The 26,981-nt window shown below is 39.4% G+C and overlaps 1 protein-coding gene across 2 annotated transcripts in view; it reads left to right on the top strand.

The window, feature by feature from the left end:
- Window positions 1-26,981, top strand: part of LOC126299174 (protein vav) — a 177,581-nt gene that overhangs the window by 128,746 nt on the left and 21,854 nt on the right. For both annotated transcript variants that reach the window (XM_049990940.1, XM_049990941.1), the window contains exon 15: window positions 14,773-14,922. In XM_049990940.1, coding sequence (XP_049846897.1) covers window positions 14,773-14,922 — 150 coding nt within the window. The remainder of the gene's footprint in view (window positions 1-14,772; window positions 14,923-26,981) is intronic.

Genomic DNA, 26,981 nt, shown 5'->3' with positions numbered 1-26,981 from the left:
CCTGTTTTGAACGTTCTAATGGAAAGCAACTTTCAAAGAGCACGAGAAAAGTCTTGAGAAAAGCATTATATTTATCATCTTCTGTATCAGTGCTATAAACATCTTGCCACTCTTGTTCCTTGATAAGGTTTACAAAGGTCTCTACAGCAACTGGATCAGCTTTCCTAAACAGTTGATAACTATATTTAACATGTGTTGCAGCACAAAAATCTTTTAGAGTTAAAATTTGTGCATCATGATCTGAAAGCCCACTCACCTTTCTGCTAACAGAATGCCCTTCTAGTAATGAGGAATGAACAAAAATGTTGTCTATGGTTGTTCTACTGTTCCCTTGCACTCTCGTTGGAAAGAATACGGTTTGCATAAGATTATATGAATTAAGGAGGTCTGCCAGCATCCTTTTCCTAGCACAATCACTTATATAATTAATGTTGAAGTCACCACATATAACTAACTTTTTGTATTTCCTATAAAGTGAACCAAGAACCTGCTCTAGCTTTAGCAAAAATGTTGTGAAGTCAGAGTCCGGAGAGAGAGGTGCTGTCTGGTGGGACCTGCAGGGACAGATAGTGGCCTGACAAGACTGCCAGCTGCAACGTCAGGAGGTGAAGTGTGGAGAAAAATAGGGGGAGTGGAAAAAGAGAGGAGCCGGGAAAGGACAGGTGGATGTATTGGCAGAGTGCAGCACACAGTGAGGATGAGGGTACATGAAAAGGGAATAGGTGATAGGACATAGTAGGCAGAAACTCAGAAACTGTTGGGTGGAGGGTAAAGGGACAGTGGGTTACCAAAGGTAGAAACAGGAATAATTTTGTGAGCAGAGAATGTGTTGTAAGGATAACTCCCATCTGCCCGATTCAGAAAAGCTAGTGGTGGAGGGGAGGATGCAGATGGCCCAGGTTGTGAAGCACCCATTAAAATCAAACATGTTACATTCAGCTGAATGTTATGCCCCATAGTTGTTGTTTTTTTTAATTCTGGGAATTCTTCATTGTTTTAATTTTTAGTTAATTTTCTGTATTTTTGACTGGTAAGAACTGATGTTGTAAAACAAATTTCACTGCAGTTGTAGCGGTTCTGCCTGTTTTATTTATTTCTTCATTTGTTGTCCTCGGTGTCTACATACTGTGTCACTACACTGTCTGAAAAGTGGGGTTTTTAATTTGGACACTGACTACTGTAAATACTATAGCCGACAGGTACACATTTGCGTTTCACTGTAGTTTACTTTCACTTTGCACAACCCTCCAATAATACAGTTATATATGTATGGCTAGTGCACTATTGTTTAAACTTTTAATAAGCCTCATTAATAGATTTCAGGCAAACCTCCACATACTGCTACAGTAGTTTTCTGTTGAACATCTGTGAGCAGTAAAAACATAGCCACATAGTTCACAGTCCTTCAAATAAATTGAGCAGTCACTATCATTGATTTAACACAAGGCCTGTTGGTGTAACACATATTTCACTGTTAACTTGATACATTGTTGTCGTTCTAAGCAATAAGCAACACAGGTTCCTCGTCTGGAACTCGGCTGTGGACTGTCTCGTGACCAAAAATCGGGCCTTGATATATCATCACAATAATTGGTGCTGAGACTACACATTGTTTGAAATTAAATTGACAGAGATTACAATTAAATCTTACTTCATTCAATTAGCTGAATACATTGAAAGTTGCATCTTTTTAAGAATTTCTTCTACTGCCAGAGTTAGGCCGAATTATTTGTTTAAATCAAGATAATTTTTGTTCCATTCACATGCACCACCACTATACCCTCTGTGTTCTTAATAGATTCAAAAAATGCCTGTGAAATACCATTCAAATCACTACCACTGCCCAGTAAATACTTGTGCACTTGTTGTTATTACAGGTTGACACACTACCAACCAGGTGTCCACAGGATGAACGGCCACCACCAAACTGTGGCCAAGAACAAACATTGCCACCCTGTGGCTCAGCATGCAGCGGAACATAACATGCATGATTTCAAAGGGTCCTTTACAACCTGGGCCATTCGGATCCTCTCCTCCACCATCAGCTTTTCTGAACTGTGTAGATGCAGTAATCCTTGCAACACTTTGTCCACTCCTAAAATCATCCCGGCCTTAACCTAAGGATACCTACCGTCCTGCACCCTCCACCCAACAGTTTGCAACCCCTCTGTCCCATAACCTCCTCCCTTTTCACTTCCCCTCACCCACATTGTGTGTTGCCCTCTGCCATTCCCCCCCCCCCCCCCCCCCTCCCATCCCCCTCCTGTCCTTTCACCTTCCCTGCTCATCTCCTTTTCCACTCCCCATTTGTTCCCCTACAGTCCCCAACAATCTCATCAAGCCACCATCTAGCCCCTGCACACTCCGCCAGACAGCACTCTTCTCTCCCCCCTCCTCCGCACCCATACCGTGCTCTCTCTCCCTCTTCCCTCCCCCACTCCAGATTGCAATTCATATAACAGCCGTGTTCCAGTCAGAGCTACCAATGATAGTGGTTTGTGTGTGTGTGTGTGTGTGTGTGTGTGTGTGTGTGTGTGTGTGTGTGTGTGTGTGTGGGTGGGTGGGTGGGTGGGTGGGTGTGGCGGGGGGGGGGGGGGTATGTGCATGTTCATTTTAATCGTTCTTGTCATAATTTCAATTTACTTGAATTGCAAATGTGGGACACCATTCTCCATTTTAAAGTCTCTGTGAAGTTTATGGTCCTCATTTTTTACTACGCATTAGGAGTGATTTAAAATGGAATGATCATATAAAGTTGATCGTCGGTAAAGCAGATGCCAGACTGAGATTCATTGGAAGAATCCTAAGGAAATGCAATCCGACAACAAAGGAAGTAGGTTACAGTACGCTTGTTCGCCCACTGCTTGAATACTGCTCAGCAGTGTGGGATCCGCACCAGATAGGGTTGATAGAAGAGATAGAGAAGATCCAACGGAGAGCAGCGCGCTTTGTTACAGGATCATTTAGTAATCGCGAAAGCGTTACGGAGATGATAGATAAACTCCAGTGAAAGACATTGCAGGAGAGACGCTCAGTAGCTCGGTACGGGCTTTTGTTAAAGCTCCGAGAACATACCTTCACCGAAGAGTCAAGCAGTATATTGCTCCCTCCTATGTATATCTCACGAAGAGACCATGAGGATAAAATCAGAGAGATTAGAGCCCACACAGAAGCATACCGACAATCCTTCTTTCCACGTACAATACGAGACTGGAATAGAAGGGAGAACCGATAGAGATACTCAGGGTACCCTCCGCCACACACCGTCAGGTGGCTTGCGGAGTATGGATGTAGATGTAGATGTAGATGTAGATGTAGATGTAGATGGTTGCCACACCTAAAGGAATGGCCCCAAAAGGGACTGAACGTACACTGATCAGCCAGAATATTACAAACACCTACATCGCAACCAATGTGTCCACTTTTAGCATGGATAACGGCTCTCTTCAAATGCCCAACAAGTCATGCAGTTTCTGAAATGCTTCTGCCAAGCTTCCGGGCCATCACAATCGGCCCTTGGTCAAACTCAGGTAGATCATGTGCCTTCCCCATTCTGCACATGGACAGCACGCTCACTGTTACAGGAAGCACCATGTGCATGTGTGAGTAGCAATCATTCCTCGCCAGGTAATGCTGCTATCACATGGACGGGATTATATTGATAATAGGTTGGTGGTCATAATGTTCTGGCTGATCTGTGTATTGAAGTGACTTAGCCACAAGTCTTGGGGAGCAGACACCACACATCTGCTCCAGTTTGATAGGGTTTGTGTGTGACTGAACTATGGATGCACAGTGTATGGATCAGCGAGATTTTCGTACATAAACATCACTGACACTGTACACCATAAGGTGATAAACTTGACCACGGGTGCTTTCAGGACTAGCCCAATACCCAGTCACTGTGCTGAAGCTGGTGAACTGTCACTTCATTTCCGACGGAAACTCCTCATTTTCATCAGACGTGTATGTTCCAGGCTACTTTTACTTCCCTCACAGCCCATACCATTGCTCATCCAGCTGTGGAATGCCTCTTTAACTGTCCATGGGCAATGAGGCCGTTTGGGAACCATGAGAAATGTGTGCTGTAGTCCCTTGCTGTGGGGCACGTACAGACTCAAATTTGGGTTTTTAACAGACTGTCTCCCTGGTTACTGCAGAGGCCCAGAGTGATTTTAGAAAGAGTGCAGTACGGGTGAGATTGCACTCCTATATGTGTGTGTAACATATTATTTTACATTTTAACTGAGCACCCAACTGTGTAGCTGTATTTACAGATGGGTCTAAACAGGGGGACTCTATTGATTGCTCTGTTGTTTTAGATGATCGTATCCTCAAGATTGTATTGCCTCAAGGTGACACTGTCTTTGTCGCATAATTATTCCAACCACTGATGCAGATGAGACATGTTTCGAACACTAAATTCCATGTACTTTCCTTTTCCTTGATTGCTCTTCACTCTCTGTAATGCTTGTACCCAGCAGATAAAGTAGTCCAAAATATACAACATGTCCTCCTCGAACTACAAAGTCTGGCAAAGGAGGCATCTTTCTGCTGGGTGCCAGGGTACATGGGTATTGTGGGGAATGAAAGGTTGGATGTAGCAATCAAGGAGGCGTGTCGTTAGTTCAGTGTGCCATCCCCCTGCGTGCTCTCACCTCAGCCTTGAGGTGCAGTCATGTGTTGATGGGAAGAAGAGTGGCTGGAAGTGACAAATAATAAGCTGCATCTAATTAAGTCCACAGTGTGGCTATGGCATACCTCCTATCATCCACGCATGTGGGATGAGGTCCTCCTTACTCGCCTTCACATAGGCTATGGCCCTATTTGGTGCTTGTGGCATACAGATCACAGTGCAAAACATTTTACTAGACTGTTTTGTTTTCGGCCCAATGGGCGGCAGCTCATTTGCCGATTGATTTGCCATCTATTTTAGCTACTTGTCAGATAAATATGACACAACTTTTAAAATTTTATGACTTGTTCCCTAAAATTTCTGGGTGCCATTTTTAATGTGTTTCTAAGATGACTGGCTCATCCATGTTTTTGGTAAGTGATCAGCCAGCCACATAGTGCTGTGAATGTCTTTTTGGTCTTCTTCTAGTCTTCATTGTGTTGAAATTGACAGTTTCCATACATCTCCCCATTTGTGGCATTGCTTTCCACCATGTGATCTAGTGTGATTGAGTGGGTGGTCATGGGGAAGATTCGGAGAGGGAGTGAATATGATTTTATCTCAATTTGCTTTTTATTTCTTTTATTGCATTTTCTGCACATTAACCACATTGTTTTCAATCACTCTTCATATGGGTGCTGATAGATAACTCAACCTACAATTTCAGATTGTATACCAGTCAGGTTCCTTTCAGAGCATGCCGATACAAGAGCTCCATAATAAGCAATCATATACAACCACTCACTCTTTGAAAGGTTTTTACCTGAAGACTGGAAAGTCGCACAAGTCACACCAGTATCTGAGAAAGGAAATAGGAGTAGTTTACTGAATTAAAAATCCATATCACTAATGTCAGTTTGCAGTAGGATTTTATAACATATACTGTGTTCAAACAGTATTAATTACTGCAAAGAAAATAATTCATTGACAAAAAGTCCACATGGATTCAGAAAATGTCATAGAATATTTCTATTCTATGACATTTTCTGAATCCATGCGGACTTTTTGTCAATGAATTATTTTCTTTGCAGTATTTCATACTTGTGAAACACCACTAGCTATTTATTCTCATGAAGTAATGAGTGCTATTGACAGGGGATGTCAAATTGATTCCATAATTTCAGATTTTCAGAAGGCTCTCAACACCATTCCTCACAAGACTCTTCTAATCAAATTGTGTGCCTATAGAGTATCGCTTCAGTTGTGTGACTGGATTCATGATTTAGTGGCAGAAAGGCCACAGTTTGTAGTAATTGAGAGAAAGTCATTGAGTAAAACAGAAGTAATGCCTGCTGTTCCCCATGGAAGTGTTAGAGGCCCTCTGCCAGTCGTAATCTGCATAAAGAATGTAGGATATAATCTAAGCAGACCTCTTAGATTATTTCATTTTGCAAAGTCATCAGATGATCAAATCCAATTGCAAAATGATGTAGACACAATATCTGTGTGGTGCAAAAAGTGATAATTGACTCCAAATAATGAAAAGTGTGAACATGAATACTAAAAGGAATCAACTAAATTTTTATTACACGGTAAGTCGCACAAATCTAAAGGCTGTAAATTCACCTACATACTTAGGGACAACAATCAAGAATAATTTAAATTGGAACGAACACATAGGTAATACTGTGGGCAAAGCAAACCAAAGACTGTGATTTATTTGCAAAACATTTGGACAGTTCTACTTAAGAGACTGCTTATAACACACTTGTCTGCCCTCTTCTAGAGTATTGCTGTGCGGTGTGGGATCCATATCAGGCGGGACTGACAGAGGACATCGAAAAAGTTCAAAGAAGGACAACTTATTTTGTATTATCATGAAACAGGGGAGAGAGTGCCATGGATATCATACGTGAATTGGGGTGGCAGTCATTAAAACAAAGACTGTGTTTGTTGCTGCAGGATCTTCTCCTGAAATTTCAATCACCAACTTTCTACTCCAATTGCAAAAATATTCCGTTGGAACCCACGTACATAGGGAGAAGTGACCATCATAGTAAAATAAGAGAAATCGGAGCTCGCACAGAAAGATTTAAGTGTTTGTTTTTCCCGTACACCATTCGAGAGTGGAACAGTAGAGAAATAGCTTGAAGGTGGGTCGATGAACCCTATTCCTGGCACTTGATTGTGAATTGCAGAGTAATCATGTAGATTTAGATGTACTTACATGATAGAACAGCACAGATACCAAAATTGAAAGCATCTGCTGCCAGAATAAGGTGTTTGTCCATAGTAAATGTAGCTAAACAGGGAGCTGCTCAAAGACACTTTAATTTCAAGAATGCTTCATGGGACATTTCTGACCAGACATGGCTGACCCATTTTTATGCAGCTGGTTGGGGAATTGCAAAATTTGGGCAGCTTGCAGTATGAGCATGGCATAATAGTTTACTTAACAGAGGAATAACTACAACTATTTCAGGTTCCACTGAACAGGCAGCTTGTTTATGGCTTCTTTGTGATACTGTATGGATGTTAGCCCTTTTTGCTTCATGTATGACCAGAGTATTTAGTGCTCAGTTCAAAAAACTGGCAGTTGTTGCGCTGACAATGCAATGTGCAGGCTTTTTGATGCTCAAATAACACCTTAAACTTTTGAAAGTGTTGCTCCCTGTAGACCCTTAGACCCTGTCACAGTTATCTCATCCAAAAAGTTTCCAAAATTTGGGAATCCCTGAATTAATTGTTCTAGATATTTATAGAAAATTGCAGGGTTGCTTGTAACCCAAATGGCAGTCTGTCATATCTAAACATGCCAAAAGATATATTAATTACTAGAATCAGATTCCTGCAGCAAGATCAAATGGTTGTTGACATCACCACTCTGCACTGTGCAGCAGTGTAGAACCAGTGAGCCAATATGTCTCCAGATTTATCAAGGACATGGGAGTCCAGCTGAAAATCAACCACTGTGACAGTGATGCCTAGACTTAACTGAGGAGTGCAGCAGTGGTCCACACAGCGACAGTAGTACCAGCCAAATAGGGTGCAGTGATGCAGCAGTTCACACAGTTTATTTCTGGACGTGGCAAACACTTGCAGAGTGCTGAGGCTTGCCACAGTCTGGTGCAGCAGTGTGAGTATGATTTATTCAGGCTGGCTCCTCTGGTGGTCATGGGTGATGATGTGCAAATACTTGTGTCAGCTGTCACTCACTTTGGGATGAAATGATGGTAAACTAAGATTTTTTTTCTGTTTGTTTGCATCTACCAATAATGAAGAGGGTGACTCACTAACTACCTTACTAACTGTACTACAGTGCACCACTGGACTACTGGACAGATGTGCGAGCTGTGATTCTGTTATTTTGTGGTGTTGATCATTTCTTTCTACTAGAAGGATATTCTATACCAACGCTATCAGCAAACAAAGCTTTTATTGAAGTAGTAACGTCATGAGATTTATTGGCTTTAAGTACTTCACTCAGTGTTGGATCAGATGACCCTGAAACCTTTCGTTGATATATCTGTCCATAGCTAGATAAACAATATTGTTACAGATTAAAGAATCAGGATAAGATGCATGATACACTTTTGCACAAATAATGACACGTATGTGCTAAACCCAGTAAGCCTGCAGCCCAAGCTGTATATATTTGCTAACTATGCTTAACGAATTTATTTAATTTCAGCCTATCTGCTATGATGTGGGTTTGGTGACATTAGTAATCCATCAACAAACCACAAATTGTGAAGAAGCTCAAACTACCAGGATCAGAGAGTGGACATAGTTTGTGAACCATTTTGTACCATTTCCTACTACAAGATAGTAAAAGTGTGCTCTGACTGTTAGGGTCAGATGTCGGACTTACCTTGCAGTAGAGAACAAGGCAATGCCGGTAAATCTCCCAATTCTCACTTGTTTCATTGAAGCAAGTGAATGCCTTGGCGATGCAGCTGTTGCCGCTGCTAGCTGCTCACAATGCTGGTAGCTGCTGTCATTGTTCTTGTTGTTGTTGTTGTGTTGTTGTTGTTGTTGTTGTTGTAACAGATGGACAAGCTTCTGTTGCAGTTATGCTTGCAGAAGCAACAGTAGCAGCTGCTACTGCTGTTATTATTGTAGCTAAAACTAGTGTTGCTACAACTTCAAAAACACAGGACCCATGATAACACGATGATTAACATTCTTATCGTTACTTTACTATGCTACCCTGTGTTCAGTATTACTCAGCACACAATTTTGCAGTTATTGGTGGAACAGGTGGCAGTTTCGAGTGGTTGGTAATGACAAAGTTCACATAGTGAATGGCTGACTACCACCAAAGTCCAAAACACAGAAAGGCCATTGTAAGCATATAAGATCAGTCCAGAGTGAAAACTGAAAGAGAAGAAACCATAAAACAGGCAATAGTTGAACACTGTATCAAATGGTTTATAGGAAGGCTTTAAGTAATAACAAGCTTTTTGCCGTATGTGACCGCACACACACATTTAAGCACACAGCTCCTCCATAGGTTATGCCCATTGTTTTCTTAACTTACACCACCTGTGGATGTGCAGAGAACTGTGGCTGGTTGCCAGCTGCAGTATCTCAAACTCCAAATTGCTACTGCGTAAGTGAGGCACCTGAATCTCTGTCGGATACAAGACCAAAGCCGTTGATCGGGATCCCAGCACCTCTCCCTCACCCCTTATTCAGCAGGCCAGGCACAAGTCTGGCCACTTTCAACCCTATGTACCAGTTAAAGGAGGGAGTGTATTTTGTTCTGCCAGTGATTCAGATTCCTGTCCAAGCTGCAGTATTGATATTGAGTCTGAGGTACTGCAGCTAGCAAACAGCTACAGTTCCTCACTGAACTCAGCCGAAATATGAGCTCATTGTACCCGGTTCTATGGAAGTGTGCAGAACTGTTGCTAGCCGTACCATATCACACTTCATAATGATACTGCAGATTGATGAGGAATCTTAATCACTGTGTGACACAAGAATGAGGAAGGCAAGTGTCAAATTTAAGTTTTTGTAAAGAATCCTAAGGAAATGTATTTTGTGCACAAAAGATATCACTTTACAAAGCCATCATTCAACAAATTTTTGAGTATGTTTGATGATCTGGATTTCATACAAAGTTTGATTAACAAAAAACAGAGAGAAAATTTAAAGAACAGAGAGAAACTTGAAATAGGTCAACCATGATGCCCTACAGAAGAGCTGTTTATAGAGATCCCATTTCAGAATATAAGTAGTGAGCTGCACATAGATGATTCCACAGATTCATTTACTTGGTATGAGAAGTCACAGAAATAGTTAACAAATATATGTTGGAGGTTCTACAAGAAAGGAATTGTAAATCATACAGAGCTTTACTGACAGAGTTGTGAGAGCTCATTTTAAAGAAACATCACTTTCCCCTACATATGTCTTGCATAATGAACATGACAGTCGAATTACAGAAATTCTAGCTTATACAGAGGGTTGTTTATAGTCTTCTTTCCCACATATCATCCACAAATGCTCTCATATGCATGTTATTGCTTACTTGATGATTTAGTTTTTCTTTTCGTAACTACTACGACATTTCCCTTATTGTTGATAGTGTTTAATTTACATAGGGTACCTATTTGGCCTTTTTAGCCCTCCTGTCTTGACACTAACATGTGGTTGTTATACGATGCAAAATTGTACACCTACAGCTGAAATCTTGCTCTGTAAAGAATTTAAGGAGTATGTTTCATTCTGATGATATGAGTGTTATACCTCTGGATCGAACCCTTCTCAAGCCATGCTCTAATAGGTATAATAGCAATGAAGAGGACAATTGAAATAATACCTGAGTAAGGAAATAGGAGTAATTTACTGAATTACAGATCCATATCACTAATCTCAGTTTGCAATAGGATTTTGGAACATATACTGTGTTCAAACATTATGAATTACTACGAAGAAAGTAGTCGGCGTGGATTCAGAAAATGTCATTCTTGTGAAACACAACTAGCTATTTATTCTCATGAAGGAGACAGGGAGTTGTGTATTGTCGGTAGAGAAGCAGTAACAGCTAATGGGTTGGTCAGGAGAGCTGAGTGACTTCAAAGTGCCACCTGAGGAACAAATTCATGTCAACCTTTCTAAAGCTTCCCAAGTCAACTGTTGGTGACATGATTGTGAAGTGGAAACACAAAGGAACAACCACAGTTAAGCCAAAACCAGGGAGATCTCATGTACCAACAGACTGGGACTGTTGAGCATTGCGGAGGTTGATTGTTAATAATTGCCTGAAATCAGCAGAAGGAATCACTCATAAGTTTCATAGTTGTACCAGCAGTCCAGGAAGCACAATGACTGTTTGTAAAGAGTTAAAAATAATAGGCTATAATGGTTGAGCAGCTTCTTATAAGCAACACATTTCTGTAATCAGTGCTAAGCGACAGTTGATATGGTGTAAAGAGGAACACCACTGGACAGTGAATGACTGGAGATGAATGATTTGGAGTGATGGATCATGCTACACACTGTGGCAATCAGATGGAAGGGTTTGGGTGTTTGATGAATGTATGGAGAACGTTACCTGTGATCATGTGCCATGCTAACGGTGAAGTACAGAGATGGTGGTGTTAAGGTATTGGGTGCTTTTCATGGTTGAGATGTTGTCCCCTTATTGCACTTAAGAAAACACTAAAAGCATAAGGATATGAACACATTTTACAGCATTGTCTACTGTGTACAAGTAAGGAACAGTTCAGAGACGATGATTGTCCGTATCAGCATAACAATGTGCCCTGTCATAAAGCAGTGAGGCAGTGGTGAAATGGACTGACCTCTCCAGCATCTCTACCTGAACCCAATGGAACACTTTTGTGATTAGTTAGAATGCCGACTTTGCTCTAAAACTCGTCATCCAACATCACTACCTCTTCTTTTGACCCTTGTGAATGAATGGGCTACTATTCCTTCACAGATATTCAGACACTTCACTGAAGGTGTCCTCAACAGAGTTTAAACCATCGTAAAAGTGAGGGGTCGACAGCTGGACACACCCATATTAATGTCCACTTATAGCTGTCTGGGTAATTTTGGACAGATAGAGTAGCCTAACCTCTCATCCCATGGTTTGATATTCTTGATGTGCTGCAGATAAAAAATCTCACTTAATAACATACAGAAACTTGAAACAGGTCAACATGATGCCCTACAAAAGAATTGTTTAAAGATCCCTCTGCAGAATATATGTAGTGAGCTGCACATAGATGATTCAAGCAAAATCCAACATGTGAACGTCATGAAATACACAGGAAACTGCAGAAAAAGGAAGCACAATGTGTGTAATGTGGGAATCTGGCATGCCACTGGGTGTGTGTTACGCAGTGGGATGGTCATTGCATCCCCTTCTTACCCACATTTGACCCCTTCTTTTGTCACCTTTACAGTGGAGATCAGAACAGCGAGGCCCAGCATTGAAATCACATTTTTTTTTCTTTTTTTTAGCTCGCTGGGGAAAACAACACATGCATCACACCTCAGAATTGACTCAAAAGGGCCACTTACGATGACATGAAGAGTGTCACTGAAACCATTCCTTTCTGTGAGGCATTGTTTCTCAGGGGTCAAAAGATAAGGTAGTGATGTGAGGTGGGAATCAAAAAGACAGTCTGCAGTGCAGTGAGCAACAGGATGGTGTTCTTGACAACCTTTGACACTGCTGACACCCCACAAATGATTCAAATCTTCTCTAAGGACATTAGAGGTCTGTAACCCCCATTAAATCTGATCACACCCATTTGGAGTGCAGTACAATTGAAATTTTACTCGGATGCACAGGGTAAACCACTAGGAACACCTGTTCAAAACCATTCATTGAAATTTGAATGCAATACGAAGAAGCAAAGGATGTTTATTCCTTTTCAACACTCCAATTTCACACCTTCCGGTAGGGGGAGGGGTACACGACTTTGAGACATGCATGAATAAATGGTAAAGGGTACCTCTGAGACCTCCCAGTTCAGCAACACTATCGGTGCCACCTGCTTACCTATTTTGAACACCTTAAAAATGTACGTGTGCAAAGACAAATCATGACGAGAGTCCTAGGTTCCTCCTGTAGGGCTATGCTGCTGCTCATACACCTGTTAGTAGGCATGTAGGCATGCAAAATTAGGGGTGGTGCAGGGGGTGCAAGGTGTTGCCTGTTTGCAAATGCCTAAGTGCCTAGGACCTCATCACAAGTTGTCTGTGTACAGATATGTTTCTAAAGTGCTCAACAAAGGCAAGTGGGTGGCACTGAATGTGTTGCTGAACTAGGGGTTCTTAGAGGGACCCTTCACTGTTTTATTCGTGCTTGTGATAATGTTGCATCTCTCTGGGCTCATGCCACAGGAGGGCACGAAACAGGTGAACTGAAAAAGTGTAAGCACCCTTAGCTGCTTTGGAGCACATTCAAATTTTCTTGAATTGTTTCAAACAGTCCCTAGTTTTTCCACCGTGTACACCAGAGCAAGAACTGCAATTGCACTGCACTCCAGATGGTGCAATCATGTTCAGTGGCATTGCTGGCCCACAATGTCCCTAGAGAAGGGCTGAATCATTTATGGCATGTTAGCAGTGTCAAAAGTTGTCAAGAACGTCATCCTGCTACCTATCACACTGTGAACTGTCGTTTTTGACAACAGAATGTGTGGGAATCAACCCCCAAGAAAAGAGGTGCTTTCATTTATGCCCTTTATGTCATCCCCTGAGACCTTTTCGTGTTAATTGTAAGTGGCGGTGTGTCAGAAATGTTTTCCTTGGCAACACACAAGAAAACTATATGATTTCAACATCACAGCTCTGCCTCCATTGCAGAGGAGTCGAAAGAAGGGGTGAAATGAGAGTAACAGGGGATGTAATTAGCTTTGCCTTGTGTGACATGTCCATGGTGGCATTGGGCAGAATTGTGGTGAAATTTGTACCAGTCTGACATCATTGACCTACCTTACACCTCACATGAACTTCTGAACTCTGGCCTTTGCTGTCTGAAGTGTCACAAAGTCTGAGGGCGGTGATGTGGGGTACCATGCTTTTGCTTTGCTACAGAGGATAGTTGTAGGCGCACTTGAGCCAAATTTCAAACTTATCTATCACAATGGGAGACAGTTACATAGTTTCACAAAAGTGATCCTTTAATTGTGTTGTGCAGTGTAGTTCCAGGTAGCACAAATAAATCCTGAATGACTTGAGCTAGCCATGAATTTTTGAATATTATACATTTTCATTGGTTTCTTAGTCACAGGTTCCCTCAATACAGCTCTTTTCAAATCAAGTACCTGTCAGGACTGCAACTGCAGAACAATATCTGTTAAGTCCAGCATGTGAATGTACTCAGGCAAAACACAAAAATCGTTATCCTTCTCCTTTTCAGTTTTAGCCAAATGACACTGGAACGAACTTTCCATTAACCTTCATTTTAATCCTAACCACTCTGCATTCAAGAGGAGGTTAAAGCTTCACTTGTTGTCAGCAGCATAGCTTCCCTTCTGAAGTATACCAGCAGTTTTCCTTCTCTGCAACAGCAAACCATTTTTTTTTTCATACTGTCAACACTATCCATGATTTTCTCATCCCTCTCTGTTTGTTGTTGTTGTTGTTGTTGTTGTTCTTTTTTCCCCTGTGTCAACTGCCAACCTTACCCTATTATTTCTCACTCTTCTGCAGACCAGGAAACTACTCCTCCAGATTTGAGCCCTTATGTACTACTTCTGTACATTTGTTTTAGATGTCATTAGTCACATTCAGCAAGAACACAATTAGCAGATTACTTAACACAATGTTAATTAGACTGATATGATTAGTATTTCTATTATTATTATTATTTATTGCCATGTACTGTGCATATTGTAATGTAACTGATAAAGCATGTCTGGTTAGATGTAAGAGAGGGCCTGGATACCCCATTATTGCCATCTGAAATAAATAAATACATAAATATTAAAATATAATTATATTGTCATGATTTTAGAGTATCACATTGTGAGGACTTTGTAAACTGATGACTTAAAATTAAGGTTTTTTGTTGCTAGTATATCAGGTTTAATATTTACTAATTTAAAAATTCCAGTGTTGCATAAATTCACTGGAAAAACTGTAAACACGTTACATTTTGTTTATTTTACCTTCTTTTGCTGTTACAGAACAGATGATAAAGTGAAACACATGAAGGTATATGAGAAAATTACAGAGAATGGAAAACAGTATTTTCTATCAGAGTCTAGGTTTTTTAAGAGCATTGTTGAACTAATAACATGCTATGAGACTTCCAGCCTTGTGGAAAATTTTTCAGGGTGAGAATACACATAAATGCAAAATTTCTTAGGTTATTTTGTTTTCTCTGTTTATGATATTCACTATCTTATAATGTTTGACAAATATAGAATTCTAGTTTGTATTTTACATTTATTACATTTATTTATTTATTTAATGTTGGCACATATCTTGGGACCTTTCTCTGAAATTATTACCATACAAGATGCTACATATTAAAGATGCTTCAACAAGGTAATTCATATTGAAGGAGTAGTCAGTGACCAGAATTGAAAATAAATCATTAAAGTAGATTTTAGCAGCAAGGATGCAAATTATGAAGTACTGTAATTATAAAATGGATAAGGTATATCGCAGGATCAAACAAAAATGTTGATGGTTTAGTCTTTTGTATATAAAGGTCCATTGCCACTGTAAATTTCTTGATTGACGCCATTGCCCTATTTAGGGTATTGGTTTATTTTCAATTAAACACTTCATTTCATGATTTAGTAATTAGCTAGCTTTGACCCCACCCCCACCCTTCCCCAGCATTATCAAACTACCTGGTGGTAAAAACAATATCAAAACTATAGCAGCTTCAAGAAGAAACAACAAGTAAAGGTTGTTACGTGTGTAGCATGATATATTCCCCACATAAATATGGGAGAAGCAACACGTGATGGGCATCCATAATAAAGAGTTTCACACAATTGGTATGTACATCAGACAATGGAAAATCCAGGATGGAATGTAACAATATTATGAAAAGGATAGTTGCTACTCACCATAGCATAGCTGCTGAGTTGCGGACAGGCACAACAAAAAGACACTTGGAAAGCGAGCTTTCAGCGAATAAGGCCTTCATCGAAAATAGACAACATACATGCATACATTCATGCAAACACAACTCTCACACTCATGAGCACAGTCTTTGGCACCTGAAGCTACACTACTGGCCATTAAAATGGCTACACCATGAAGATGACGTGCTACAGACGCGAAATTTAATCGACAGGAAAAAGATGCTCTGATATGCAAATGATTAGCTTTTCAGAGCTATTATATTTATAGTGAGTAATCATGACTTGTATATAATGCACTGAAGATAGCTACACAGTAGCTGATATCAAATTGCAATAAAAAGATTACAAATGTATGACCAATGCTGCCCTTCTTCCAATCGTGAATCTCCTGAATACGGACATGAAGCACATTGTTCCTGATGGTAGCTGAGGTAGGGAGGACATAAAATGTAGACTTGGCAAAAGAAAGAAAAGCACTTCTGAAAATGGGGGATTTGTTAATATAGACTGATTGTTATAAAAGAAGTATACCCAGAAGGACAAGAAAGATTGTGATAATTGTTGGCAGGAAGGTAAATGGTGTTACTATGAAATTATTACACTTTAAACTTTGAAGGAACAACATTTATTGCATTACATGGCCACAAAATGTATATATTAGTATGATTTTGGGTATTAGAGCATCCACAGCTGCAAGGCACACTCGAGTGTTGGCATCAATATGTATTTGAGAAGGGTGTGAGATAGGACTGTAACATAACAATGATGTTATTCAGTCTGTGCACTGAGGAAGTAGTAAAGGAAACCAAGCAGATAATTCGGAAGGGAATTAAATTTTACTGAGAAGAAATAAAAGGTTAAAGTTCTGACAATGATACTGTAATTCTGTCATACACAATTAAGAATTTGGATGAACAGTTGAATGAGATCAATAGTATCTTGAAAACAGATTATAAGATGAATAACAACAAAAGTAAAACAACAGTTATGGACTGTAATCGAACTAAATCTGATGATGCTAAGTGAAGTTGATTATGAAATGAGAAACTAAAAGTTGTAGATGGGTTTTGCCATTTTGGCAGTAAAGTAACTGATGTGATTCACGATAGGAGAAAGGGCAGCATCAGTCATAAATTTTTAATCTGTTTACTGCAGACAGATTTCAGCTACTGTGTAATTATCTTCAGTGCATTATATCCACGTCATGGTGACTCATCGTAAATACAGTAAGCAAAAATGACACACCACGAAGGAATTATCCTAATGAGATGGAAATCATTACATGTGATGTAATGATGGGCACTGAAGTGGTACTTTGGGCTGTATCATATCCTTTTTTGCTTGTTGAATGTAACATATGAAGTCAAGGATTATGACCCTTTATCGAGAAGACAAAAGCACATAGACATTGTCCATGTCTTCCAAATGAAGCCCCTCTACAGTCCTGAGGTACAGATCTATGATGAGATTTCTCATTCAAAGTAAAAAACAGAACTGCTCATCAGTCAAAGCTTTGATGGGAGTGGCTGCTTATGATACTCATCACAGAGAAGAAGTTGTGCCAGGCCTGACCAGAACATGTAGGTCCACCAGCATTGGCAAGATCTAGGCCTGTGGTGCTGCAGGCAGCTCCAATGAGAAGTATGGAAACAACAGGTCCCTGTGTCTCCAGGAGAGGGAGCAATGCCATGAGTTGTGCTGCATCCAATGTGGTATAGCAATTAGTGTCACTAGGTGGCATGTTACAAGTCTTCAGCAACTTAAGTTTGTGTATGCTGGAGTATTCATTGTCTAGATAGCAGTAGTCTTATCCAACAGTTCAGTTTTGCTCTGTCTGTATGCTGGTGTTCATAATAAACTGCTTTCAGTACAAATTGTTGTACTTTATTGATGACCCTGCTTTCGGATTTGGACATGAATGTGGTGACAAAATGACAGTGTAATCAGGCTGAAACCTTTCAGTACCCCCAGGTCTTTTTCATGTATAAAGTCTTCTTTCATGGTTCTTAAACCAACTGTCAGTGATGATTAAATTATACTCTATGCGGAATTCTACTAGACAGTTTCCTCTTTCATTCTTTCCCCTCAATCCGTTTTCTCTTGCAATTTTTCCTCTCCTTCCTTTTCGTACTATTGCGTTCCAGTCACTCATCACAATTAAATTTTCACCTCTCTTAACTATCTGAATAATTTGCTGTATCTCATCATACATTCTTTTATTCTCTTCATTTTCAGCAGAGCTAATTGTCACCATAAACTTGCACTATTGTGATAGATGTTAGCTTCATATCTGTCTTTGGTATGATAATGTGTTCATTATGTTATTCATAGTAACTTACCCCTATTCCTTTTCTCTTATTCATTATTAGGCCTACTCCTTTATTCATTATTAGGCCTACTCCTGCATTACTCCTATTTGATTTTTGTGTTGATAACCCTGTACTGACCTGCCGAAAATTCTTGTTCTCTGTGCCACTTCATTTATTCCCACTGTATCTAATTTCAATCTGCCATTTACATTTTTAAATTCTGTAGCCTACCTACCCAATTAAGGGGTCTAACATTCCACCCTCTGACCCATAGGATGTTAGTTTAGTTTTGTCTGATGATGACATTGTCCTGAGTAGTCTCTGTGTGGAGATCCAAATGGAGGACTTTTTTACCTCCAGAGTATTTAACCCAAGAGAATGTCATCATCATTAAGCCATAAAGTAGAGGTACATGCCCTCAGGAAAAAAATAATGGCTGTGGTCTCACTTAGCTTTTAGCCATTCATAATACCAGGCCAACAAGGCCATGTTGGCTAATGTTACAAGGCCAGATCAATCAGTCATCCAAACTGTTGCCCCTACAACTACTGAAAAGGCTGCTGTGTCTCTCTCAGGAACAACGAGTTAGTCTGGATCTCCACAGATGACCAACCCCCCCCCCCCCCCCCCACCACCACCACCACCACCACCTTTTCCCTCTATGTGGTTACATCTACAGTACAGGTATCTGTATCATTGAGGCATGCAACCCTCCCCAACTCAGGAAAGTCTGTGGTTTGGGATCTTAATTTGGTCACTTTACTGATTGGTTTGGAATTGCTTCTTGAGAGTCATAGAAATCTTTAGATTCAACCATTTAGCTGAATCCTTGTTTCTAAGATATGAAGGATACTGATCAATCATTCAGGAATTTTTTCAATTAACACAGGAATACAGTATTGTCTGCAAACAGAACTGACAGGGAGCCGATATTTTTGCTGATTCGCATACACTAGAAATAGAACTGGACTTACTATGGAATCTAGTGGGACACCCTATGATATGATATTTTCCAGCCAGAATTTAAAGCAATGCTAACTTTTTGTTTTCTGTGTCATAAGTGGCATTTTAGCCATTGTAGAGCACTGCCCCTAATGCCATACTTTTCAAGTTTGTAAATAAACAAGGCATGGTTTACAGAAGCCTTTGTGAGGGCTGAGGGCACAGAGACTTCATACCACCTTATTACTTTTGTTTAGCGATGTGCTCATTTTTTCCACCAAACTGTTTGCTGCATGTATGGTGGTTCTTCCATCCTGAAAACCAAAGTGACTGTTTAGGATAGTGGAATATTTTGCAATGAAGCTTTGGATTTGGGTAACAGCAACATCTTCAGGTATTTTATATATAAATGGGAGACCTGACAATAGGATGATAATTTCCCATGACCTCCCTTGGTCCTTTTTCGAAAAGTGAATAAACTTCAGCATATTTCAGTACCTCTGGAAAACAGCACTCTTCAAAAAGTTAACTACTTTAGCTAGTGGGTGTGAAGTTATGTTGTGTACTGCTTTAATAACTTTAGTGAGTGTCTCAATCCCCCTTTCTGAATTTTTGTTTCTTAATTCTAAGATTGCATTTTCTTAGCACTTTACGGAACTTTTTGAAAATTTTGTAAGGTATTCAGAATTTTCATCAAGGCCAAGTGAGTTTATTCATTGGGATAATCTGTTACACTGACATCAGACTGCTATATTTATAAATAATTGGAGCACTAAAGTCTTAACATATTCAATTAAATCTGGATTATATTTTAGTTATCTATGAAGCCACACTGGAAATTGTTATGCCTTGGGTGATACACTTTAATTTGTCATCTTATTACCTGAGGTTCTAGGTGGAAATGTTTCATTGATGACATCCAGAAAACTTTTTGAATTAAATGATCCACAGTGGCTGTAAAATACTTTTATTCAAAGTAACGACCAGTTTTGCATCAGTTGAAGATGCCTACTCAGATGATCTGCACAAAAATCAATTAAGAAATTTTTTTTTGCAAAGAATTCTTAACAATGCCTGAAGAATACAAGGTTACTGAAGTATAATATTGTATAACAGTACTTGAAAAGTACTTGCAGAGATTCTATTTAACAACTCATAGCAGAAAGGTAACTGCCTTAGAACCACTCCCCGTCATTCATGTCTAGTTATAAACATATAGCACCCTAAAAGCAGTATGCTAAAGTTAAGATGCAGGTGCTAACGTGGAACCTGTAGAAGTAAAACTAAATAAAGGCCATGTGGGACAAAAAAAAGCCGAAGAGAAGTAACACATCTAGACCACTCCAGTGTGTAAATCCATGAAACAAGAAGAGCCTGACATACCACATGGAGGAAGGCTGTTGTGAGGCAGCAGGCAAGGCACTACCTACTGCTCCATAGTGTGGAAGATCTTTACAGAAGGTGTGAAGGTTGGGGGGACAGCTGAACTTGTGCTATTATTCTGATGAACCCATCTGTCCCTATACTTCGAGATGTTGTAAAGCTACGTAAAGGTAATATGACAATCCACCCGATTATTAATACCAGAAATGGACCCAGTTTTTATCTAGAGAAGCTATAGGCAGACTATTTGACTAGGAACTTTAAACACGTGCTAAATACAACATTTCAAATGGAGATAAGCTGATTAGTAAACATTCTGACTTGTCAATTCTAGAGGGCACTTCTCTTATTTTCTTTGATAAAGGAAATGTGTATTGAAATGTACCAATAGACCAACTATATCATATAATCAGTGAGAATTGTAGGGAGTGTAGTAGAAGACTAACAGAACTTTTCAGGCTTTCCCGAGGGATGTGTTGGAAATACACTTCTTGGGTTTACCACTGGATCATATTGTGCAAACCTCACAATATTTCATCGATACAGCTGTTCGACATCATCAGGTGGTGATACATGCTGTTGTCAATGCTACAAGACGCAACTGATGACAATTGCATGGCGATGTCAAAATTTATTGGGCCAGGAGCAGGCAACACATGTGCGGGAAGTGACTCACAGTTGGAGGAAAGCCATAGTGCCCCCTGCCAGGAGCCACAGAAAAGCCTTCGCACATGTACTGTGGGCATAGACTGTCCTGCCCAATGCTACTGTGGTTAAAAATCAAATTAAATTTCAGCAGTGTGCTGCATTGAGTGATGAATTGGATGTTCTTGTTTCTCCTGTTTTTAATGTAATTGCAGCCAATGATGGATTCCAGGTACTGCTCAATTGAAAACCTACATCCCTGTTGATAAAATTGTCCACCATATGTAAATGTATGCTCTCTTGAAGAACATGGCCCCAGAGAGATGGTGCTGGGGGTAAAACTTCAGTCTTCTGGTAAAGCATACAGTGCCCCATGTCCAGGAAATGCTCTCCTACCGCTGATTTATCACGTTGCTCCAGGCACGTATGACGATGTATAAACATTCTTGCACCATTCGACATGTCTGCCCCGTATAAGATTTCCCACAGTGGCATAGTATCTTATAAATGCCACATTTCCTAAGTTCAAGATCGTCTTTGACTGAATAACTTTGATAATTCTTCCTATTCCTGAAGATATGGCACCAAAATGTGGCCATGACACTATTGCAGTGGGTTCCTTCGCAGCTTCATTTACATCCTTGCTCTGAACTTGCTTAGAATGGAGTAAATGGCATATCTGTCTATCAGAATAACTGATATGTCGGAACACCACTCTTAGGTGTTGTAGGTTACCAGGCAATCTGTCAGTATTTGAGGCCACATGTGCTCTACATACCAAAGAGCATAAGACACTACCACATTTTGCAGGATGAAGACAGCTTTTGGACGTCAAGTATAACTCTTGTGCGAGTTGATTTGTGTTAGACACTATGTCCCAGTGTGCCATCAGCTTTTCTTCTAACCATGATATCTGGGATTGGTAAGATGCCATCTTCCTCCATTTCCATTGTGAACTGTACATTCTGATGGAGTGCAGTCAGATACTGGAGAAACATAGGTAATGTCTCTGTTCAGTAGAGCCACACTGCAGATGTATCATCTACATGCCACCAGAAGCAGGAAGGTCGAAGACTTGCCAGAAGCAGTGCTTTTTCCTCAAAGTCTTTCATAAAATAGTTGGCCACCATAGGAGACAGAGTACTTCCCATGGCACCACCATCCACCTGTTCAAAATATTGGTTATTGAATAAGAAATAAGTTGAGGTAAGCACATGTTTAAGCAATGCCACAATGTCTTTCCCAACTTGCAGCTGATAAGCTTTAACGAGTCCTGCAGAGGTACATTAATCGATAAAGATACAATGTCAAAACTAACCAAAATATCCAACAATTGTTTTTTAAGCATCTTCAGACATCCTCTGAATTCTGGATGTGATGGTTACATTTACCTATGAGGCGTTGCAACACTGGCTATTAGACGAGGAGGAGACACATTGTTATGTATCTTTGGTAGGCCATACAGTCTTGGTGGAACTATAGCCTGTTCGTGCAGCACCTTAATTACGTTAGTTGGAATAGAACTCTTCGTGAGAAAGTCTGATGTTTTTCTCTGTATCTTGCCCATCAGATTTGCGATATGTAGGACCGTCAAGCAGTGCTTCTATCTCAATGTTGTATTCGGCTCATGAGAGAAGGATGGTGGCATTCCCCTTGTGGCAAATAAAATAATGAGGTCTTTGTATGCTCTCAAGTCTCGCAGGGCCTTCTTTTCTGTTGAAGTGATATTAAATTTTTTTAGTGGGGCTCGGGCTAAAATTTGACAGGTGTCCTTCCTAATCTCTTTTGCAAATCACTGTGAAGTTTCAAAATTGCCTATTCTACCCCAGCTATCACATCTCGGATTGGAAATATCCCAAGTGTTGGTGCATAGTTCGAAGCCACTGTGTCGTCCAGGATCCTATCTGTGAGATTAAACACGGTCCATTGGCATGGTTTGTTCGCTTCTTGCGGTTGGGCCTCGAGACAAGTATACTTTTTGGATGTTTGCCGAGCCCTAGCTTGTTGTTTGGACCAGTCAGCTAGTACCAAGATGACACTAGTACGCAATCTCAGAATACAACTGAGAGATTGAAAGTGATCTTTAAATGCAGTGATAGTAATTTCATGTATACCATGTGCAGTTCCTGAAAATCCACCTATTTCTTTGTGCTCATGTGTAGCCAGGCTACAAAAAGCAATGGAACTGAAGCTTACTAGTAAGTGGCAAGAAGTTATTTGTGTTAGTACCTACCCAAGCATGGGAAGATAAAGAAGAAGGTGGTTATTTTTAACTGCAAATTCTACCTGTGTGACTAATTCACCTAGCTTAGTTGGTATGCTGTAGTGACTGCAGTACAGCTGTTACAGCTGTTTGAAGAAGAGGGAGCTATCATGTACTGGCAGAATTTAAGTTCTGAGGCCAGTTTGTGAGCTGTGCCTTAACAGCTCAGTTCGTAACAGCATTACTTGTGAAAGTGCAGCACACCTCTTCAATCCACCAGGAAGATTTGACATACCACTTGTCATCTACTGTTATAAAAACATGATTATTGCATTATTCATTGTGAGCTGACCGAGACAAATGCTCAGTGAAACATATGTCCATACAAAGACCACAGTTACAAGTTTTAAGAATATAAGTATCCTACAATATCATACAAAAGTAGGACATCGACTCCTGCTACATTAGAGTTATTTTTTAATGAACTGGAGAGATTATCTTATGCCATAATGATTTATGATGGTTACAAGCTGTACCAAATCTGATTATGATTTCAAAATATACCAGAAGACGGTCTGTTAATGACTGAAACCAGTTGTGTAATAAATTTTGGAGTAGTACAGCTGTCTGCAGTCACAAGTTTTAAACATTTCTTAAAAGCTGTAAATCATTGTCTCCTCAAAATAATTTGTATTGATAATGCTTTAACTAATTTTGTATGTAAAGATGTGTGTAAATTTTGAGTGGGCTTAGATGTCTCAGATCTTTGTGCATTGTTCATTGAGCTGGAACAGGTAGACTTGAACATTTCATCTACCAAAGCCCTCATGAGAAAGAGCTTTGGCAAAGAAAACTTATTCACATTTAGTAATAAGTTAAAAGAGAGATAATGATCTTTTGATCACTGCATCTCAAGTAATGAAAATTTTTAAAAATTTCAAAATAGTTTTCAAGATGTTATTTTAAATTGTGAACAGTCACACCCAAATTTCCATATTGTGAATGAAATGGTCCACAGTGACGGTAAAATACTTTTTTTTGGAAGTTACAACTAATTTTGCATCAATTGAAAATGCATCTTTACGTGATTGTACAAAAATTAATAAAGAAAAAAATTACAAGGAATTCTTAACAATGGTCTGAAGAATACAGGAATGCAGAAAATACTTGAAAAGTACTCACAGTGTGTCTGTTTAACGACTTATAGTGGAAAGGTAATTGCCTTAGAGCCACTCCCTGCCATTCTCATTTAATTATAAATGTGCCAAAAGTGATACACCATAGTTAAAATGCAGGGGCTAGCGTAGAACCTATAGACACAAAATCTGAAAAAAGACCATGTGGGACAAAGAAAGCTGTAGACTAATAACATACCTAGACATTTCCACTGCATGAATCCAATAAACAAGTAGAACCTTACCGTGCCATGAGCAGGAAGGTGTTTGAGCAGCAGCAGGCAAAGCAGTACTGACCACTCCACCATATGGAAGATATTTGCAGGTAGTGTAAGAGGCAGTGGAATCAAAACCATCATCACATAAGGCATGAAGGGTTGGTGGTAGCTGAACTTTGTCACGAACCCACTCTACTGTTCAGGAAAAGTTATCTCCATAAGGTCACCGTTACGGTGTGGCTAATGGCTGCATAATACTTTAGTAGAGCTGGCCATGATGTCTCCTTTGTTGATGCTGCTGAGTCTGCGTTGTCCATGTGGCTTCTCGTTGTCTGGGCGATGAATCCTTTGATGCTCTGGGTCCAAGAAGAGGTGCGGGTTTTTTAATTATTACTGGACTATAGAAAAATGACGCAGTACTCCACGGTTTCTTTGTATCAAAAACACATTTATTGCCAAACTATATACACAACTACACTCAACCGTGGCCAACACCCAAGTGCCCATAAACCCGTTGTAGACCAAAGATCATGGTCGTAAGCTACAAAGAACATACAATTCCAATATCGATTATTGATCGCAACACCTAACTTAGTATTATCTTAAGCAAAAGCTTTTTTAACATGACTTTAGTGTATAATAAAATAAAATGATGTCTATTTGTCAGTTTCATTACAATAGCCCCCCAAGAATTTTGTAAGTATGAAAATGCGAACAAAATTCTGACATCAGAATAATGGAACTGCCAAGAATATGATTTTAAATAAATTAAAATTTTTAATAGAATTGTTTCCTTTTAATTATGCTAACACAGAAATTGTTATACTAAGTAAAGGAAAACATACAATTTTTAACCTTAGAGTAAATGAAATACAAAAGAAGATTCACAATTTTCACTTAGAAGAGTCCATAATGTTGTAGCACTTCACATGAAACCATTGAAAGACTAACTTTTAACTGCAGGCTTGTTTTCTTTTCTTTTGTTGCCCACTTTTTACACTACTCACAGTCTGTCCCACATTGTCCATCTACACATAGGTGACTTCCGTTAAAGGTCTGATTTCTGCATGTCCTGCAGTGCGTCTTTCCAAAGCTTAGCTGTTTGTATCACTTCATTGACTATAATGCCATGTTATCTAAAAAAATCACATACAGAGTTCACCTTTTGGTTACATAATGTTTATATGTAAGTACATGGTTAGGATGCGTAGTTAACCTTCTGGTAATGTGTATCTAATGGGAGAAGTTTACAGAATCTGTCTGAGTAACACTACAAAGTTATGAACTGGTCCAACACAGATCCTTTAAATACTAATAAATTCAATAAACATGTAATACAAATGCATCAACATATTGGGTGTAAAATGTCTTATTACAGACTATAACACTTACTTGAAGGATAACAAAATTAGATTGTTTTCAAAAGTAAAGTTACAGGCAGTTTGTTACAAGGATTCATATTCACAGTAAAAGTGCAAAGGTAAAATCATGGATGAAAGTTTTGGAATGGTATGTATCTATCAAAATTAAAAAATATTATTGCCTATGCTTTTGTAGTGGTTGAGAAAGAAATGTACAGTAATTCATGTGGTTTACTAAAAATTATTTTCTCCTTGTAGAGTTGGATATCTCAAGCACTTAAGTGTGTAGTAATTAGGACTCTGCCTTTAAGATTTAAAAAAATTAAACTTAATTGTTGCAAGACAGATTTAGTGCTGATTAAAGGCTTGCATTATAAATGACGTCTCAAGTGTGGTGTGAGAAAGTTATTACACAAATTATCAAATATCAATCAAATTGCATAAACATACAGAAATATCAAGAACATGGCAAGCGTATTACACAGAAAATCCATTGAAAACACTTCATACAATGAATACATATTAAACAAATAATAAACATTTTAAAGGGCACAAAACTGTAACAAAATCAGACAATTTTTTATATACAAAATTTCCAGTGAAAAACCTTTGTTGAGTCACCTTTTCACTTTCTCAGACTAGTCTTATCCCTTTTGTTTATACAATTTCAACGAGACAATATTCCTTAGTCCGAGAACTTTCCTAGATTTAGGATACACCAACCGGTATGCATTCGAGTGTGGATGTTCTACAATCTCAAATGGACCCATGTATATATCAAAGAATTTCTGTATTTCAGAAGTTAGAATTTTTGATTTCTCATGTGATTTTACTAAAACATAATCTCCAACTTTAAACTTGGTTGCTTTGATCTTGCCATCATGTCGTCTTTTTCTCATTTCCCCCTGTTTTATCATTGTTTCCTTTACTATGGTTTCACGTTCTCGCATAGTCATAATTGTGCATGGTGGAAATTCTACGAGTTCATTGATAATGTTGTTTGGTTTTAGATGAAACATAATTTCATGAGGTGAAAATCCTGTGGAAGTGTGCTGCAA

This window comes from Schistocerca gregaria, chromosome X (assembly GCF_023897955.1).
Source record: "Schistocerca gregaria isolate iqSchGreg1 chromosome X, iqSchGreg1.2, whole genome shotgun sequence".
Taxonomy (NCBI): domain Eukaryota; kingdom Metazoa; phylum Arthropoda; class Insecta; order Orthoptera; family Acrididae; genus Schistocerca; species Schistocerca gregaria.
Note: the sequence above shows the minus strand (reverse complement) of the source record. Positions and strands in the feature narration are given on the sequence as shown.